Genomic DNA, 20,654 nt, shown 5'->3' on the forward strand with positions numbered 1-20,654 from the left:
AGAATACTGACACACAGGGTGAGGAAGGAAGGAGCCACGAACTATACTAACCATGGCTGAGCCTTGAACAACACGGGAGTTAGCAGCTGCATAATGTTGTGAAAGTTGTGAGGTTGTATACTATACAACTGTGGGGAGCACCATTTGCAGAGATCAGGATATATACAAACTACCAAGCAAGATTAGGCAGTACTTAAGAAGGTTCCTCCAAACAGGGGTTGGCAAACTCTAACCCATGACCTGAGTCTGACTCCTTACCTGTTTTTATAAATAAAGTTTTATTGTAACATAAACTCATCCATTTGTTTATATATTGTCTATGACCACTTTCTTGCTACCATGGCCAAGTTCAGCTAGTTCAGTATGAGACTGTTCAAAGTTCAAAATATTGAATGTCTGGCCCTTTAAGAAAAAGTTTGCAGACCACTCACAAGATGGGGTCTTCTTCCTGTAGAAAAAAATCAAACTCATTTAGTTTGAAAATTTTTCTCTATTAATTGGCTAAGTACAAAAAATGTTTTATTATGCTTTTTTTCCCGTTTCAAAGTTATCTTATTCTTTTGCAGTAATGCCTGAAAATTCAAACTTTCCATATCGGCGGTATGATCGGCTCCCTCCAATCCATCAATTCTCCATAGAAAGTGATACGGACCTCTCTGAGACGGCAGAGTTAATTGAGGAGTATGAGGTTTTTGATCCTACTAGACCTCGACCAAAAATCATTCTTGTCATAGGTATGAGGACAGAAAGCAAAATTCTTATACTATTGCTGTCTTTGCTTATATATTTACATTTCAAGAAATTATGTTAATTATGTGTACTTGCAAGTACTAAGTTGGGTAATGACAAACAATAGAAACAAAAGCACAAGAGACAGTGATAGAAATACTTTTAGCATAATTTTCAGGAAAACAATTATTATAATTACATAATATAATGCCTATTGTACTTTTATAGAATCTCATTACCATGTCCTAGAAATTCTCTATAATGTATTGAAAGTATTCTTCTCAAAATTTATTGTCTTATGGTTTTATCTTTTTAATTTTTAACATAGATAACTGAATCCATTAGAAGTTTTCTAAACATATGGGTTTTTCTTTTTAACTCAACAAATCGAATTTTTATTCACTATTAACTTTAGAGGGTAATAATAATAATAATATGTTGGTAAAGACTCATATAAATGAATCTTCCATGTGGCAAATTGGCACCTAAAAGAAAATCTAAGTTTTGATGTTTCAGACAACCAAATGTAATAGAATAGTATTTTACATAGCACATAACATCTGAGTATTAATCAAAATAATAACAACAGTTTNTAAAAGAAAATCTAAGTTTTGATGTTTCAGACAACCAAATGTAATAGAATAGTATTTTACATAGCACATAACGTCTGAGTATTAATCAAAATAATAACAACAGTTACTTTTTTTTTTTTTTAAAGATTTTTATTTATTTATTCGACAGAGATAGAGACAGCCAGCGAGAGAGGGAACACAAGCAGGGGGAGTGGGAGAGGAAGAAGCAGGCTCATAGCAGAAGAGCCTGATGTGGGGCTCGATCCCATAATGCCGGGATCACGCCCTGAGCCGAAGGCAGACGCCCAACCGCTGTGCCACCCAGGTGCCCCAACAGTTACTTTTTGACATTGCTTACTATGAATGAGTATGAAAACACCAGTCTGATGTCATTTCACAAGGAATGGATATGGAAATTGTTGAAAGTCTTTTGCAAAATGCATTTTTGACCATTCTCGTAAATTCTAACTTCCTCAAAATCTGTAAAAATCATGAGGAGACCTGTGAACATGCAATATGTCATCATTGTCTCACATTCCAGTTTGACTCAGCTTTCACAGAGATGACCAAAAGCGAAAATCGAGTGTGAAATGTTCAAAGCTCTTCTTGTCAGTAATGTTAACAGAGAGCAAGATGAATACAGCCCCCATGCAAAGAATTACTGTTTGCAGAAGTTATGATGATGGCAACTAGAAAAAAAAAAGCATGCAAATAAACACACCAAGCTATAACAAGAATTTAAGTTCACCAGACTAGGAGTGACATTGGTCCATCTGTCAGTGTAATGAAAATGAAATTGCAAATATATTTAGTCCTGAATTGTTTGAAATAATATTGTAGAAAGAAAGTATAGAAACTGGCTTTCTAAAAGTCATTATTCTTATGACGTATGGTAGCCACCATTATGACATAAATCTTTTTCTGTTCTTGAAATGGAATGTTGTATGTGTGTGCGCTTAAAAGTTTGAGGTCCTTACCGAGAAGATGAGGAGATGCTTTATTAAAACATAGAGCTACAGGTGAAGAATAATTGGAACTTATTTTGCTCTTTTATGATGAAACATTCTTTCAATTTTGTTGTTCTTGTTGCTCTTACTTAAATTTTGATGATTATTAATAGGATAAACAAATGGAGGCTTGATTGTCCATGAAAAAGGTGTAATACCAAAATGCTCTTGTGTAAAACAACTATATAAATTTTTTGTGCACTGTGAATTTTATATGAAAATGACTAAAATATTTCAATAAACTAAGATCTTTGGAGAAGATATAAATGCTTCAAATCTCCTCCACTTCAAAGAACTCTACAGTTCTTTTTTACTCAGTAAAATCAACTGGCTTCCCAAGAGTGTGATTCTAGCTTTAGACTTACACACTATAAAGTTTTATGTATGCCAGGAATGAGGCAGAACCAATGAGTGTAAATAAATTTTAGATTTTAGAGGATTGAGATCTGAGAAGAAAGGAAAAACTGAACCTTAGGCTATCTGAGAAAATTGGGGCAATTTTATGACTTCTGAGGAATTATACTATACCTGAACCTTACAAATTTGTGTTGGTACCAGCCTAAAAAAAGAGTGGAAGAGGTAAAAATACCCACATGGTATTACATTCAAATAAACAAAATTTCCTTTCTGGTGATGCAGAATTTTTTTAAAAGCTAGCCTTCTCAGCACAGACATGAAATCTAAAGTGTTAGAGTTATAAAATTTAAGAGTTAGATGGACCCTAATATTTATAAGTATTAGAGATAAATAAATAGAATAAAATTAAGCTCACTCTGGTTTCAGAGAGAAAAATGTGAGCTTAATTTGTTAATCAAACCCATCTAATAAATTAATGCTATTCTCTTCCATTGTGCTAATCATATGTTTGTGTGTCTGCTATTTGCTTCCATTAGTTGACAAAAACCTTTTTTCTTGAAGGTGCCATAACTTTTTTAGCGTGCTTCATTTTTTTTCAATTCAGTGGGATTTATAAACTCTATGTTTGATGGTTTGTGATATTAAGTGTGGAAATATAGTTTATGAAAGATAACTTTCATTGTTCAAGGATCAGTCAGCTTAAATTTGATGGAGTTATTCATGTAATTTTTTATTTCAAGCCAATCCATGAACTGCACCATAGGTTAATAGGCCAGAAACAGCTATTTAGAACAAAAACTTACTTCTTATTTGCAAAGTAATGAATTTGATCTAGTAGTAGTTCATTGTGTTAAATTTAATAGGATAGAATTTAGAGTTTCTTAGAAAGAGAATGGTTAAAAATGAAAACAACTTCCTATCCTGACTTTAATAAAGCAGTAAGAAAGGTGAAAGCCCTTGTTATTAGGTGTATTACTTGGTATTGAGGTTCAGAAATGATTCTCATTGATCTTAGAATTCTGTGCTTTAAAATTTTTTTTTGTTTGTCTTTTAAAGATTTATTTATTTATTTATTTGAGAGAGACAGACAGAGAGAGCAAGCAGAGGAAGAGGGAGATTAGCACACTCCCCGCTGAGCAAGGAGCCTGAGAACAGACTCCATCCCAGGACCCTGATATCATGACCTAAGCCAAAATCAAGAGTCTGACACTTACCCGACTGAGCCACACAGGCGCCCTTGCACTCTAAAATTTTTAAAAAGGAAATAAGCCCTGGCCAGCTAAGTCTACTCATTCAGAACTCTCCTTAGAAAAAAAACAAATAAGGGGCACCTGGGAGGCTTGGGGCGCCTGGGTGGCTCAGTTGTTAAGCATCTGCCTTCAGCTCAGGCCGTGATCCTGNGGGGCACCTGGGAGGCTTGGGGCGCCTGGGTGGCTCAGTTGTTAAGCATCTGCCTTCAGCTCAGGCCGTGATTCTGGAGTCCTGGGATCGAGTCCCACATCAGGCCTCTCCGCTGGGAGCCTGCTTCTTCCTCTCCCACTCCCCCTGCTTGTGTTCCCTCTCTCACTGGCTGTCTCTCTCTCTGTCAAATAAATAAATAAAATCTTAAAAAAAAAAAAAAGTAAAAGAACAAAACACCTGTCTTTTTTACTTATACCATTTGCAAAAAATAATTACTAAATAATTATATATAAAATGACTTCTACTCCCCCCCCAAAACTTGATACATTGAATTAGTAGGGAGAACATCAATTCACTTTTGTATTGAATTTTTATTTTCAATATTGCTTAATAAATTATAATTATTTTCAGTGACTATTACCAAAACATTTCATTACTTATTAGACATTGACCTTTAAAAATATTTTGTCTGCTGTCAATAATTTATGCTTAAATACTTGAAAATATTTCATTTTGATAATTACTAAGAAGTAACAAATCGGGGCACCTGGGTGGCTCAGTTGGTTAAGCCTCCTACTTCAGCTCTGGTCATGATCTCAGTGTTCTGGGATCCAGCCCCAGTCATTGGGCAACGTGCTCCACGGGGAGTCTGCTTCTTGCTCTCTTTCTCCTTCTGTCCTTCCCCCTCCTCCTGCTCTCTCTCTCATACGAATAGTGCCTTTAAAGAAAAAAAAAAGAAGTAACAAATCAAAATCAGACTGGGCTGATTGCTATGTGCTTTATTTAGAAATTTGTTCAGACTTTAGATTCCAATTAGTCTAGGTTGTTTAGAAATATAAATTAAAATAATCCAATATGATAGGAAATAAAATCTGAGGCATATATTTTAAAATTATTTTAGGACTTAAGCTTCTAAAAAGTAAATGGTAATTACCAATGATTAGTATTGAGTAAGGTTGCAAAATGTTGTTTACTTCACACTAATGTATCACAAAATCGAAGTTATCATGAGCTCTATGAAATTGTTCTGCTTTAAGAACCTAGTCCATTCACTCTGTATTCATTGCATTAAACTCCTTTGGAATTTAAAGGAGATGAGGCAAGGAGACCCATGAATGCAGTTTTAAAAAAAAAGATTTAAATAAACTGTGTCAATATTGATATCCCTTTGGGTTTAAAAATAATTGTTACATTTCACCAAATTGCACATTAGCTCTTTGTTGGCATGGAACACATTTCTGTTATTTTGATCATTGTCTCTTGTGTCCCATAGACTTTTCTTTGATTACAGAGGAAAAAACAATTAGGTTTTACAAAGAAGAACATGAAACAGTTTCTTTCAACTGTGTTGCCCAATTTTCTAAATTAGTTATCTACTAAAATAGGTAAAGGAAAAAATGTCTCTTCCATGTAATGAAGCTGATCATAATNAAAGGAAAAAATGTCTCTTCCATGTAATAAAGCTGATCATAATTCTGTCTTTCCTTGGCTAAGTCTACCCTTGCTCTGCACTCAGAGTTAGCACCGAGAACGGTGCCTGCGTGGAGCTGCCCGCCCTGCTGCTGGTCATCCAGGCTCTGCCTCTCAGGGTAGAGGTAGTAGCAGTATAAAAAGGAGTTTTTTCTTGTATCAGAAGGTCACAGTTTTGCCTGTTTTAAATGATAGGTGGTCCAGGAAGTGGAAAGGGTACCCAAAGTTTGAAAATCGCAGAACGTTATGGATTCCAATACATTTCGGTGGGAGAATTATTAAGAAAGAAGATCCACAGTACCAGCAGCAATAGGAAATGGAGTCTTATTGCCAAAATAATTACAACTGGAGAATTGGCCCCACAGGTACTGCTGCGTAATTTGCTTCTATTCTGCAAAGATTTTTATACCAGTGGTGAGTGTAAGCTTAACTTTGGTTTTTCATCTTTTTTTTTTTAAATTTATAAAAGGAAACAACGATTACAGAGATAAAACAGAAATTGATGCAAATACCTGATGAAGAGGGCATCGTTATCGATGGCTTTCCAAGAGATGTGGCCCAGGCTCTATCTTTTGAGGACCAAGTAAGAATGTCTCTATATTTTAAATGACCTATTTTCGCTTACAATTTTGAGATTTAAAAAAAAAAAAAGATTTCTTGGAAGACTTGCTGTTATTCTGAAAGAATTCTGGTCTGAAAACAGGAAAGTACATCAGTATGGGTTGGCAGAAGGTCATTTCCTTGGCATGCACACCTAAAAATTGGAGACTGTTTCTGCCAAAGAAGAAAAAATAAAACCTAATAATAGAATTCATTATTTTTATTTAAAAAAATGCTAATCTGTCTAAATTTTATTTCAAAATACTTTACCTAAAATTATATTTTATTCCATTCCACTGCCTTCCTCTCCTAAGAAAAAGAAACACTGTTGAGCTGGTTATAGACCCTTCCAGGCCCTTTTCTGTACATTAAACACACGCACAGACATGCATGTACATGTGTGCAAGCTCACATACGAATGCATTTTTAAGTTTCATGGCTATTTCCAAACGGTCTTCCAAAAAAGACTTTTCCAAGTTATAGTCCCATCAATATCGAATGAAGTATATTTCTCCAGATCCTTTCCAACTGGATAGAATTTATATTTAAGATTTTTGCCAACCTGATAAGTAAGAAACAGTATTTCATCTTTTAAATGTACATTTCTTGAGTTACTACCAGGGTTAAGTATGCTTTCAGATTCTTTTTTGACGATCTGTATTTCTTATGTGAATTACCTGCTTTCCTTTGCCTATTTTTCTATGGGCTTTATCTTTTTCTGATTTAAGTAAGTCAAATAAGATGTAAATTTATGTGTCATATGAAAGAAGTCTGGGGTTAGGCAGTTCAAGGCCCAGGAGTCGGCTTCATAGAGCCTCTGAATACTCAGGTTAACTGTTTGGGGACGTCTGTTGTGCTGGAGTGTCTTTCCCTCCTCCGCAGGTTTCCCTCTCCCACAGTAGTCCGGAACCTCCTGTGCTTTCTCAGTTTGAAGACTTGGTTCTAATTGCTCTGGCCTTGACAAGAGAAAACTAGAAAAATCAATTTTTTGTTGTTGCTGTTGCATCTCCTGATGTTGCTGTTGAAAATGGGCACTATGGCAGCCGTTCCATGTGATTCTTGGCTATTGGTGGAGGCCCGAGAGGCAAGACAGTCATTCCCACCCAAACCCGGGCCACCCTGGGTATTGAATGACATGCACTTGGCGTGGGCACGAGCAGCATGTGATTTTTTTTTCTCTTATGTCTTTTGAACATACTGTGAGTCTCTTTCTTCTCCCCTGAATAATAACTCAGGTAGATCTCATAGCTCTCCTGGTCACTTTAAAATATTAACAGTTAGGGGTGCCTGGATGGCTCAGTCGGTTAAACATCCAACTCTTGATTTCAGCCCAGGTCATCATCTCAGGGTCATGGGATGGAGCCCCATGTCAGGTTCCATGCTCCACGGGGAATCTGCTTGAGATTCTTTCTCTCTCCCTCTCCCTTTGCCCTCTCCCCTCTCCAAAATAAAAAATAAATGAATCCTTAAAATAGTAACAGTCTCACTTTCCAATATTAAAAATCCCGGTCCATAATTATATCTCAATAAAGCTGGGGAAAATTTTTTTTCATTGAAAAAAAAGTCCAACATAAAATAAAAACTTCAGTATTTCATTCAGTTTAACATGTCTTCTTGGACCTGGTTCAACCTCAGAAACCCAAAGTGATGTCTCAGTCTCCTGAAATTGTTTCTCATGTGGCTTACAGTGGGGCAGGTAGTGGGGAGGGGGCAGGAAACATGTGGCTCTCTGGCAACTCTCTGGATACCTGACCGATCTCCATCTTCTCCTACAAAGCCTGGACATGGGGATGGGCCAGGGATCATAATACTGGTTGGGGACACCTGTTAGCAAGTTCTATAGAATGGTCTGGTATCTCTCTGTAATATATGCAGTCACTTGCATTTACTATTCTCAGCCATTCTTGCGAGGCTGGAAAAGTTCAATTTAACAACTTTCTTAGGTTGGCGTTGCAACAGCCTAGGGTTTCTTGGCCACTGCAAGCAGAACAGTTGTGCTGAGGTTGATGCCACCACTGCCGAGCTGCCGGAGTTCAGAGGGTGCAGAGGCAAAGCTGAATGTTTATGTAAAGCAAAGTGTTAGGGTCAGGCCTGATTACTCCATACCCTATGTAGTCTTCAGCTCTTGTGATGTCTCTTTTTCTGGTACCATTTCTGACACTAAATGTGTGAGGGTTTTCCCTACTAATTCTCCAATCCTCAACACAAACAAGACGTCTGATAATCGCATTCAACTCTGACACTAAATATCTGAGTTAGTATGGACCCTACCGGTTAAGGGCTCCGTCCCACCAGACTGCCCCCACTTCAGAGGTCAGTCACAAGTTCCAGGGGCCACCTGTATTTCTGTCCAATCACCGATAAATCCTGGGGTTCCCACAACACCCTCATCAGTTTCAGTAATTTGCTAGAGTGACTCATAGAACTCAAGAAAATGCTTTACTTACACTTAGAGAATTATGACAAAGGTACAACTTAGAAACAGCCAAATGGAGGACATGTGTATGGCACGGTGTGGGATTGGGGACGCAGGACTTCCATGCTCTCTCTGGGTGCACCACCTTCCCAGCACTTCAACATGTTCACCAACCTGAAAGCTCCCCAAACTTCATTGCTGAGTTTTTCTAACCCAATCTCTCTCCTTCTTCCTGGAGACTAAGGAGTCGGGCTGAAAGTTCCCACCTTCTAATCTCATGTTTGGTCTCTCTGCCAGCAAACTCTCATCCTGATACTATTTTGGGCCCCGCCTGAGTCACTTCATTAGCTTAGACTCAGGTATGGTCAGAAGGTGCTCATTATGAACAACAGAAGACACTCCTGTCACTCAGGAAATGCTGAAGGTTTTAGAAGCTCTGTGCCAGGAATCAGGGAAAACGACTAAATATGTATTTTCATTATACCACAACTCTTCAACGTTTTTCTTTAACTAGCTTTTTTGTGTCCAGATTGACTGCACGCTTTTCTCCTTGAGTTAATTTAGGGACCATGGTTCCTTCCACATTGTTGTTCTGCCATCTCCTGGGATGCTCTCATCATCTGTAGGGACGAACCAGGGTTGCCACTACATATGATTTCCAGCTGGCACGTAAGGGGAAGAGAACGTAAACGTCTGAAGTCCTGGATCTGGAGAGTGGCAGCTATCATTTCTGCTCACATTGCATTGTTAAAAATTTATTCGTGTTGTAATTGTGAGGCAGGCTGGGAAGTATAATCCAGCTGGGTGGGCAGGTGCCTGCCTACAGTTCTATAACTATGGAAGGATAGGAGAACTAACTAGCAGCTTCTACCATAGTTTGCCCTTCTGGCCATCCGGATGTCGGCATGCTCCCTTCTTCCCACCATAGAATGTACTCACTCCCTCCCCAAGGAAAACACGCCGAGTCCCATCACCTAGATCCAAAGTCAGGAATCTCTACTCAATGTACAGTTCTGTCCATTAAGTACACATGTGACTCTTCAGCCACCTACAAACTGAGCATCACATTGTCTTCCCTCCCTGCCACCAATGGGTAGTGGAGGAACAAGACCAGGAGAAGTGAAATAAAGGCTCCTGTTCAGAAAAGGGAATTCGGGAAATATATATGGTAGTCACTGAACCATAGCAAATAACAAATCCTTTCCCTAGCAGTAGAGCGATTTCAACTCCTCGTTCTCTATTGTCTTCTGAAGCCCTTGGCCTTCTGAAAAGTTCTTCTTGTCCATTATCCTGCATGGCCACATCAAAGTATTGTGTTGGAGACTATGCCTTCTTTGGGAGCTGTTCTTAATTTGAAAAACAAAGTACAAAAACAAGCTTTTTCTTGCTAGGCTTATGGTTGCTTTGGTAAAACCATTTCCTCAAAAATTTGGTAAGTATCTTCTCTTTTTGATTCCAGTTAGTTCCATGTGCTGGTAACTACACCCAAAGTTCTTTTCTAAATATATATATTAAGCTTCTTTGTTTCTTTGTTTTCTCATTTTGATGGTAGTTACTTTGAGACCATATAAAGCAACAGGCAGCATCCTTAATCTGGGTTTTGCCTCAAGGCTGGGTCCCTTTTTTGGAAAGCTGGAGAGAGTGTTAACAGGAATCTTTGAAGCAAGGTAGCCTTGTCTTCTGCTCTTTGGAGGTGTAGAAGCAGTTGATTTTTTCAACCTGATAAGTTTACTGGACACTTTCTTTTCTCTTTATCTGTTTGCAAATTGGTCAATTCTTTCTCAGGTTTATCTGTTTCTTGTTGTATGTTGCTAAATGCAATAGAGAACAGTCAACACATATGACCATTCTAGCTCTTTCTGGTCATTTCTTCTCTAGCTGTGGGCTTCATAGGAACATGGTCTACCTTCCAAATTATCACAGGTAATGTTTGTACCAAATATTTTGCAATGGCATATCAAGTGTCATTAGTTTTCCAGCCTAAAATTTCTTGGCTCCTATTACCCAAGTGAATCAATGCCACGTAGTTTAGTGTTTGATATAATAGTGCCCCACCTATATGACTATTATCTGTATTATTTAGAGTAAATCCAAGATGTAATAAAAAGACACAATGGCGCAGTGACATAGCATGGAAACTTACTTCTCTTGTATATAATGGCTGCACTGTGAATGAGGGCAGAGAACCTGCAGCCCGTAAAGTCATTCAGAGATGCAGGTCATTGTTCCTCTAGGTCCTAGGGCAGTGGTTCTCAAAATTTTTTGATCACAAAACCCTTTAACTCTTTTAAAAATTATTAAAGACCTCAAAAAGCTTTCATTACATGGGCTGTATCTACTGATATTTATCATATGAGAAATTAAAACAGAAATTTAAAAATATTTATTAAGTCATTTTAAAATAAACAATAAATCCATGCAGGTTAACATAAATAACACATTTTTAAGAAAAGTAACCATATTTTCCAAAACAAAAAAATAGTGATAAGAGAAACATTACATTTTGCAAATCCCTTTAATTTCTAACAATAAAAGACAGCTGGGTTCTTATGTCTGCTTTTGCATTCCAACTGCTGTGATATCACACTTCACGTAACCACTGGAAAACTCCATTGTGCATTTGTGGGAGAATGAAGATGAAAAAGACATGTAACTTGTTAGTATAAAAATAGCTTTAACCTGGGGCATTCCTGAAAGGGTCTCAGCAGTCTGCAGGGGTCTCAAGAGTGCACTTGGAGGACCCTGGGACATGTTTGACATTTGCTTGGTGAAAGCGAGATCTGCCATGCCATGTCCCGTGGCCAGCTTCCAGCTGGTTGGAAGGGGATAAAAGTGCAGAAGGCACATGCTCACCTTCTTAAGTCCCAGACCCCAAGGTGCACACGTTAGTCTTCACAGTCCTTTGATGAGAACTGAAGTCACATGGCTACATCCTAACTTCAAGGGCCATTGGACAATGGAGTCACATGTGCAGGCATGGACTTGCCTACAGAACTTCTTATGGAAGATGGGAAAACAGATTTTGAGAGACAACCAGCAGTTTCCACCACAAGCAGCATACTTTCTTTCCCACCCTTATTTCTCAGCCTAACAGCTGAGCTCTCCCAGTCCTCAGCCTTCCATTGCAGGGGGTGGGGAGGAGATAGATAGGCTCATTACCGCCAGAGCGTAGCCCTGGTCTCCTCCTTGGATTTGGCAGTAGGTCCTTACTATCTGAAAAATTTCTTCTCACCTTCCACCTGATTGTCAAAAAGAAATAACAGATCAGTGAGGGGAAAGGAATCAAGGTGGGTAAAAATGGGAAGTCTGAGATCTTTTCATCACCAAGCCAACACACTACATAGCCAAGATTTTGCTAGATAGCCCAGAGTCCAAGGTGAAAACCTAAGCAGAGTGTTTTTTTAAAGGTTGTAGAATTTCATAGTTCATGGATGAACCTCTGACCTAGGTTTATGTACTGAGGATTTATTACAAACAGTAAAGCTGAAACCAGTAAGAGCTCAAAGGTGCTATTATTGAAAACGGAGGAGGAAAGCCTATACTAAATCTATTTTTTTTAATCTGACAGTAATTAACAATATATTCAACTATCTGGCTCCAGCTAATTTTCCAATTTTATGTATCTACCTCTGCATTTGACATGCTGGACTTCTTCCTATTTCTCACAGTAACTTGCTCCTGCTATTTCCTCAGTGCTATTTATATCATCCCCTAAGTTGTTTCTTTCACTGTGCGTTCTGTTTTGAGCTCTATCTGTGTTGATACAAATAGACTTAACTCATTCTTTTAATTGCTTCATAATGTTACATTCTATAAATATATACAATAAGCAGGCGATAAGTTGTGTTAATATTTCTATTATTGCCAACAATACTATGACCAACATCCTTGAACACATCTCCCTTTGCATATGTCAAGAAGATCTCTCAGGAATATTTCTAGAAATGGATTTTCTAATGTAGAAGGAATGTGTTTGTGTGTGTGTAGTTTTAAATCTATATTTGAGATTTTTAAAAATAGGATGTTAAAAAGTGGTCCCATAAATTTATGACTCCTTTTTTTCGCATTTCTCCACACCTCACCAATACTTAATTTCAGATATTTCTATTTTAGGTTATCCGATGGATTAGAAATGTAAATGTTTGGCATTGCTATTTTATTTTGCATTCTCTTAATCTCTAGTGACCTGAAATGTTTTTTAAATGTGCTTGTTGGCTAATTGTATCTCCTTTTTTGAGAATTGCCAAAATATAACCTTGTCACCTTTTTTTCTGATATGTTGTTTGAGTTTTTTTTTTTTATTGATTTGGACATTCTAGATACTAATATTTTGCTGTGTATTTTGATTATATTTTTTTCTATTTATATTTTTCCAAATCATGACAGAGAAACATACAAAATCATGTCCTGTCTTTTGTCCTATGGAAGTTTTAAATTTTAATGCGGTAAATTTATCAGCAATTTCTTTTTGGCTTTTACATTTAAATCTTAAGAAAATGTTCCCTGCAGTCTCATAAAAATATTCTACATTTTTCTGTTTATTTTAAATTTTGTTTTGAAGGTTCAGGTATTTATTCTATCTACATTAATTGTTGTGCACAATGTGAGGTAGATAAAGAATTTTATTGTATGTGTTAAGTGGAAATGAAAAATGTATCCAGTCGTCCAAAGATTACATGTTGCCTAGTACATATTTTCCTCATTGAAGTGACTTATTTCTGGACAGACATGGGTCTGCTTTGTCTCTTTATATTTTTCTGCATCAATATCATGGTTTCAGTCAAAGAACTCTAAGTTATATCCTGATGCCTAAAGAACAATCTCTTCCCCTTCTTCTTTTCTGAGTTGTCTGTACATATATATTTTTACTGTTCTTTATGAATTTTAGAATCGATTTGTCAGACACATAAAAAAACTTGAGATTTTATTTAAATTTCAATATAGATCATTTTATATATAGATTAATTTTCAGAGAACCCACATCTTCCCATCCATGAACATCGCCCTATCATTTCATTTATTCAGGTCTTGGTTTATGTTCTTCAGAAAGTAAAGTTTTATAGTTTTCCATTAAAAAGTCTTGTACACTTTTTGTTGGTTTTGTTCCTGGTTTGCTGCTATTACAAATAAGCTACTTTTTTCCTAACCAATTCTCAGTTGATCTTTGTGGCATTTTTGTGTTAATGAGTGTGTCTGTCTGTCTGTCTGTCTCTCCCCGGAGGTAGGCTTCTGTTCTGTCCTTAGGGCAAAGTGGTCCCATTCATGCTGTAAACTTCCTTCCATTCTTTTTATTTTCCCACCATTCCCACTCTCATGACCCCCACACCTGCCCTGCTACCTTAATATATTTCTTTACAGCATTGGGCTCTAGTAAGTGTAGATTTGAAGTGCAAAACAAATATTAGTGTCATGAATATCCAGAAAAGGAAGGACTCAAGTGACTGCTTCAAAAGTGATCTTGAGTTCAATCTCTCAGACCCGCATCTAAATCAGTGGAGTTGGTTATAATGTCAACGGAATACCGTGGGTTCTGACTCTCATTTACTATGTGCTTTTGACTGATTGACCAGCCCTCTTGAGGCCTCAATGTTTTCCTTTGAAGAATGAAGGTAATAAAACCACACCAGGGTTATTGTAAGATTAAATATGATCACGTACCTATAGTTCTTAGCACAATGTGTGGCTCATAGTGACCGCTTAACAAAAAGATGTGATTATTACTATTAGATATGGTGAGGATAAATATTCCATAGATTTGTACAGCAGAAGGGCCCTCACCAGCTCTCCCTTCCTTTTGTCAGTAGCTTTGAAGGTAAAAGGACCTTCGGGTTCCTTCTGGGGGAACCTTCAAATTGATTGATGCAGCCCTCAGAGGCCACCTTGAGGTGTTAAGGCAGCCCAGAGCAGCTCTGCTTTTATTTTATGTTCTGAGGTTCCACGTAAAACTCTGTTGAAAGAAATTTTTCTTGTTCTAAAAATGGCTAGAACCACTTCAGTAATCTGTCAGCTAGAGTCCGGGGACATTCACAGTGTGGGGCAGAAGCACTTGGAAGCCCACTGATTAGTAGTGGTGTTCTCAGTACTCATCTTGGCTTTCCATATTGCTGCAAAACCACTCTCTCCCCTCCCCCGCCCCCGTTCTGTGTACCCTCTTTTGATTTCACCCATTTTTCCTGCTAGTTTCTCCTTTCTTGGGAGTGGTCCCACAGAGATGCGTGCTTTCCTTTCCTAGCCAGCCTTGTGCATCCACATCCATGCGATTATCATGTGGGGAGTGTATTGGTGCCTCTAGCTGCTTTGTTGGGGACCTATGCAGAATTTCCTTAATGATAATACTCCTCCAAGTGTAATAAATATATATATATAATGTATGCTTCTGTGACCCAAATGTCCCAAAGATCCAGACATTTACTTTCTATTGTATTTATTGATACCATTTGGTGTCCAGCTAGCTTGATTTTTCCATAGTTCCTATTTTTTTTTATTTTGTTTTTGGTGCAAAGTATATGTTTCTAGAAACTTGCATTTTGAATATACATATTTTATAACTGATTCTTACTGTATTATCACTTTCCTCCCCAACCTTCGCTGTTGTTCTTCTACTTTACAGATGAGGAAACTGAAGCTCTGACAAGTTAAGTAACTTGCCTAGGCCACCAGCAGGCAGACAGAGCTAGGATTCCCAAGGAGGGGATACAGCTACTCTAGACCAGTAGCTTTCTGGAACCTTGAGGTCACAAACTGAGGCTGAATGTGGGCATCAGACAATTTTTTTAATGTGTGCTAGATTCTAAAATTAGGAGATTTCACATTAAAAAGCAGGTTTCTACCTTGTCTTGCAGCGGTCACGATGCAGCAGCTCCCGGTTCACACTGCTGCACCTGAGTAGTGCTGCTGTCATTAGACAGTCTAGGCGGTGTCTCGTTCATGGCCGTCCCCCACTCCCACGCCAGCTGGCATCTCACTGTTTCAGCACCAGTCTGGCCCTTCCAAGGCACTGGAGTCCATACCCCACGGTGCCCCTTGTCTTCCCCTTGTCTCAGCTGTGTCTGATTTTAATTATTGGTTTATCACAAAAAAATACCTCACAAAGTTATGTACACCCTACTCTGACATAGTGGGGGCCACACTGTCTGTCTAAATATTAAATGTTTGTGAAGCGTCATCTCTCTTACTTGTCAAATTTAAAAATTAAACTGAAGATCTAGCATTTCTTCCTGCACTGAGCCATCCTGCTGGAGTGCCCACCACCTACTAAAAGAATCATGGCTGAGGGGATGAAATACATTTTGATTTGTAACACTCAGAGACCATCTGGGGAGTAACTTCAATAATCCCGTAACACAAATTCAGACTTGTTTAAATCAGCAGTTTACCATGGTTTGTTTTCTGGGGTGTGTTATTTGTGGTTTTGAGGTACGACAATCATAGTTGAGGTAATAGCAGACACTAAGCATTTTTACTTCCGGTTGTGGTGGAGAGGTCAAGCAGGGAAGGTAATGGAGAGAGAACTTGAAAGCCCCCCCAACCCAAGACACCTTAATTTTTACTAGCACTGGGGAGTGTTTATTTTAAATAAAGCGATGGGCCCTAGATGATTCCTGTAATTGTGCCACTCTTACTCATGTGCGTTCCTTCAGACTTCTTGAGTGAAGAAATTGTGCTTCTGAGGGTTGGGCCCATGGGTGCACACAAGCCTTATGAATTCCACCTGTCATGCACTGTGGGCTCAGAGAGGGTGAGACCTGCTGGAGCAGGGAGTATATAACTTTGTGAGTTTTTTTTCTTTTTCTAGTTGTGATTTCCTCTAGGATCTATAACTTAGCCTCAGCCCTGCCATCTTAAAGGAGCCTAAAAATAGAGTTAAGTTCTGAGTTTGAATGAGTGCAATTGGATACATGAAACATTCTCAACTAGATAAATAGAGTTTAAAAACAAAACAAAACAACCAAACACTTAGAGATAAAAGAAAACCCATCCTCAAAGGGCTGTCATCCTGCTGGCATAGTGAATTGATTTGACAGACATAATTTGATTTGCTGTCCCTAAGGGGGACAAATTTGATTTGCTTCTAAGGGGGAGTGATTTAATTTTAATTACACAAATTTTTTCTAAGCATTAGCACTTTCATGCAAAATATTAAAGGCAATGTGGTTGTTTTCCCCCTGGAACTAATGACTTAGAAGTTTGCTTCTAATTATTTAATAATTAGGTTTTGTAATTGAGAATATATTACTAGATGATTATTTATTTATTTTTATTCTGATGAGCTGTGACTATAAGACCAATCAAGGTAAAAAGGCTGCTGAGGTTTTTATAACTGCCTTATATAAAGAGAAAAGACAATTTCCAAATTTCATAGAAAGATAAAATCAGAGTCCTCTTTGACTTCGCCCTGTAAGTTAGGTACTGTTGCTACATAACACATCATCCAAAATTTATTTACTGGCTTAAAACAACAATATTTAAAATTTCATATGCTTTCTAAGGATCAGGAAATCAAGAACTGCTTAGCGGGCTGCTTTTGGCTCAAGATCTCTCATGACATGGTATTTAAATAGTGGTCAAAGTTAGGCTTCTTTACTCACTTGTCCGATGCTTGGTTTGGGAAGACTCAAACAGTTGGGGCTGGAGCACTTGGACTCCTCAGGCCTCTCTTCCTTTCTCACCATATGGAGGTCACAGGGTGGCTGGACTTCCCAGCAGCTCAGGGCTCCAAAGTCATGTAACCCAAGAGAGCCAGAAGGAAGCCCAATTGCCTTTTCTAACCCAGTTTCCAAAGCCATACTTCATTTCTGAAAAATACAAAACAGGAGAGGGGAATAAGAATCCATGATTTTTTTTTTTAATAGGGAGAGTGTCACAAAAGAAAAAACTTGACATATTTGAAACCACCACACCATGACTCTCGGTAAAGAAAGACCTGCTCATTCTTCACTTTGTTCTTATCTGTCTCTTCTCTTCATTTCCTTTTCTTCCTAGCCTTTTCATGCCAGGCGCTCCCATCCACCTGCTTGGACTTTGAGTCCTCACTCTTCCACCTTCCTTGTCCCTGTTCTCTCCACAGCGGGTCTATCTTGTGTCCTGTGGCCAGATTAATCCTTCTAAAAGACCACTGCCATTAATTCATTCTTTTGTTTGAAAGTTTTTAATGCATGCATTGTCCACAAGCACGTGTCTCCCTAGAGGGTTTGTATCAGAATCGGGTACATGCCTTGTTAAAAAATGCGGATGGTTCAGGTCCCTTCACAGAATTACTGAATTAAAATTTCTTTTTACGTTGAACCCAAGGATGCACAAGTTAACAAGTTAAAAACCTCTATCAAAGCTGATTCTTAAGCTCACTAAAATACAAACTTCAACTTGGTGTTTAGTTGCGCACAACAAAGGTTCTCAGCCATAGCGTGTTGCCATAGTTATGGAGCAAGCGGGCCATTTATATCCACACAATATTAAAGTACTGACATTGGAACACATCCACCATTACCCCAATAATGTCATCTTCACTAGTCTTCACCCTTACTTTCTTGAGTGAGAGAGAAACTCCTCAGAATGGGAACAGTTTCACATAAGATGTTTTTCTCAATATTAATGTCATAGGTTCTTGTGTCTCTGTGCAGATTTCCTGTGCAGTCTGACCTGAGCCGGACTTGGTTTGTGTTCCCACCATCCCTTCAGTTCATTTCGTCCTTGCTCCCTTGTTATTTGTCTCTCCTTGATAGTCATTTTTTACTGCTTGTTCAAAACTTACCTCCTTCTGGACAATTTCCCTGAGGACGCCAAAGCCTTGGAGATCTCTCCTTACTCTCACTCAGCTTGTTCAGCAAAATTGGTGATTGTCTTTAAGATTTACATGGCACTTATCATATAGTACCTTATATTGTTAACTGCTGGTTCATCAGATTGCTGTGTTGGTCAGGCTCTAGCAGGAAAGATGTGCCACACTCAGGCTCCACAGAAGAGCACTTGCTGAAAGAACTACTGAAAAGGTGTGCGTAGGACCTGGGGAAACTACAAAGGATAGTTCAGTGTCACAAGGCTGGTAAAAGTGGGATCTGTTACCCTCTCTAGGCCTGTAGATTCAAAAAGGGGAACAGTTGCTTGAATCCAGAAAAAGAAACAGACTTGTGAAAAAAGCTTCCTCATCAGAGCCTTGACCTTCATTGATGAGAGGTAGCCAGCCTCTGATGACCTCCACAGGATGAGAGCCAGGGAATAAATATCCAGACTTTACTCTCCTCCCTTCGTCTGATCTTCTGCTGATGTTCACTAGTGAGCAGAACCAACTGGAAGCTAGAGGGCAAGGGACCCCATTGATTTATTCCAGAAAAGCAATCACCCAGGACACAGAGTTGGGGAGAGAATGGTGGAACGTGGAGCTACAGAGGCCTAAGGAAAATATACAGCACAAATACAAATGTGTTAAAGTGGGGAGTCTTGCACCTACTCTTGTCTTTCTCACAGCCTATGATGCACTACATACAGGAGTTATTCAGTAACTACGGCCTCGTTCTTTTATGCCAGCATGCATTGGTTTTATTTCCCTGGAATGCTTGATAAGGATGAGTGACAAAAGGCTTTCCCAATGTTAACATTTTGCAATTTTTGCACAGTGATTCACTCAAACACAAACTACTGTATTTCCTTAATTTCCAGGCCCAATTCCCTTAATGTCTTTAATAGAAAAGGCCAGTTCCTTGAGAAAATGCAGATACACTTATAATTTGAGTCTCCTAAGTAATTACCAGAAATATAAATTTAAATTAAGCTAGCTGTCATATATTTTGGAAGCCCAAGATACTATTCTCAGATCCTACCAATTTAGCCTCCTGACTATAAGCACATTACATTCTGTGAGGAGTAAATATGTGCACAAGGGTGCCCTGTGTTTTGTGAAAATAATATCAGAGATGCTAGATTTCTAAAATGAATAAACAGGGTAATTATTTACACTGAAAAAGACTCCTACCTTTTCGAAAAGATTCCACTGGGATTTCCATTATTTGGGTAGAAACAAACACACTTTATTTTTATGAGAGATGCTTTCTAAAAATAATGACATAGCCAGGTTGAAGATAAAGGACAGAAAAAGATATACCATGCAAATACTGAACATAAGAAAGCTGGGGTTGCTTGATTGTTATTAAAGTAGACTTCAGGACAACAAGTATTACCAAAGACAAAGAAGAACATTTGCTAGTGATTAAAACATCAATTCAAATTTTAAATGTGTATATACATAATAAATTTCAAAATACATGAATCAAACGATCGACAGAAGTAAAGGGAGAGATAGACGAACCCATAGTCATAGTTGGAAATCTTAACAATCCTTTCTCAATCTTTGACGTAAAAACTAAACAGCATATCTGTAAGGACCTAGACCTGAGGAACAATAAGCGTATCTAGAGCACAGTATCCAACAACTGCACAGTACACATTGTTTTCAAGTGCACATGGGGCTTTCACTAAGATAAACCGTAGATTCGGCCATAGCACAAGTCTTAATAAATTGTAAAAGCTTGAAATGTTGTAGAGTTTGTTCTTTGGCAACAATGGCCAAGAAAGCATTTGACAACTGTCAACATCAATTCATTAAAAAAAAAAAAAAAACTCAACAAATTGAGACTATAAAGGGAATTCTTTTAATCTAATATGGAAACCTATAGCTAATATCAGTCTTAGTGATGAAACATCAAGTGCTCTCTGCCTAAGATTGGGAACTGCAGAGGTGTCCATTCTTACCACTTCTATTGAACGCTGTACTGGATGTTCTGAATAACACATTAAGATAAGAAAAATAAATAAAAGGCATAAATATGGAAAGAAGAAGTAAAACTATCTGTTCTTGTGGGTAATATGATTATTTACAAAAAAAATCCTAAGGAATCTATAAAATGACTACCCAAACTAATAAATCTAACAAAGTTGCAGAATACAGGGTCAATGTTCAAGTCAATTTTAGTTCTATATATTAGCAACAGATTTGACGAATGTATGTATGATGAAAATATAGGGTGAGCCTCCTCTGCCATATTGTTTAATTTCACTTCCCATGATAATTCCTTATTAAAATATTGACTTAGAAGGGTAACATCTTTT

General features: G+C 38.0%; 1 protein-coding gene across 2 annotated transcripts in view; it reads left to right on the forward strand.

Annotated features, from left to right (window-relative positions):
* Nucleotides 1–20,654, forward strand: part of AK5 (adenylate kinase 5) — a 234,947-nt gene that overhangs the window by 9,909 nt on the left and 204,384 nt on the right. The window contains exons 3-5 of one of the 2 annotated variants that reach the window (XM_019802846.2): nt 639–734; nt 5,732–5,901; nt 6,006–6,119. In XM_019802846.2, coding sequence (XP_019658405.1) covers nt 639–734; nt 5,732–5,901; nt 6,006–6,119 — 380 coding nt within the window. Of the gene's footprint in view, nt 1–566; nt 735–5,731; nt 5,902–6,005; nt 6,120–20,654 lie in introns of both variants that reach the window. The other variant, XM_002922313.4, reaches the window with a different exon arrangement.

Source organism: Ailuropoda melanoleuca, chromosome 2 (genome assembly GCF_002007445.2).
Source record: "Ailuropoda melanoleuca isolate Jingjing chromosome 2, ASM200744v2, whole genome shotgun sequence".
Lineage (NCBI taxonomy): Eukaryota > Metazoa > Chordata > Mammalia > Carnivora > Ursidae > Ailuropoda > Ailuropoda melanoleuca.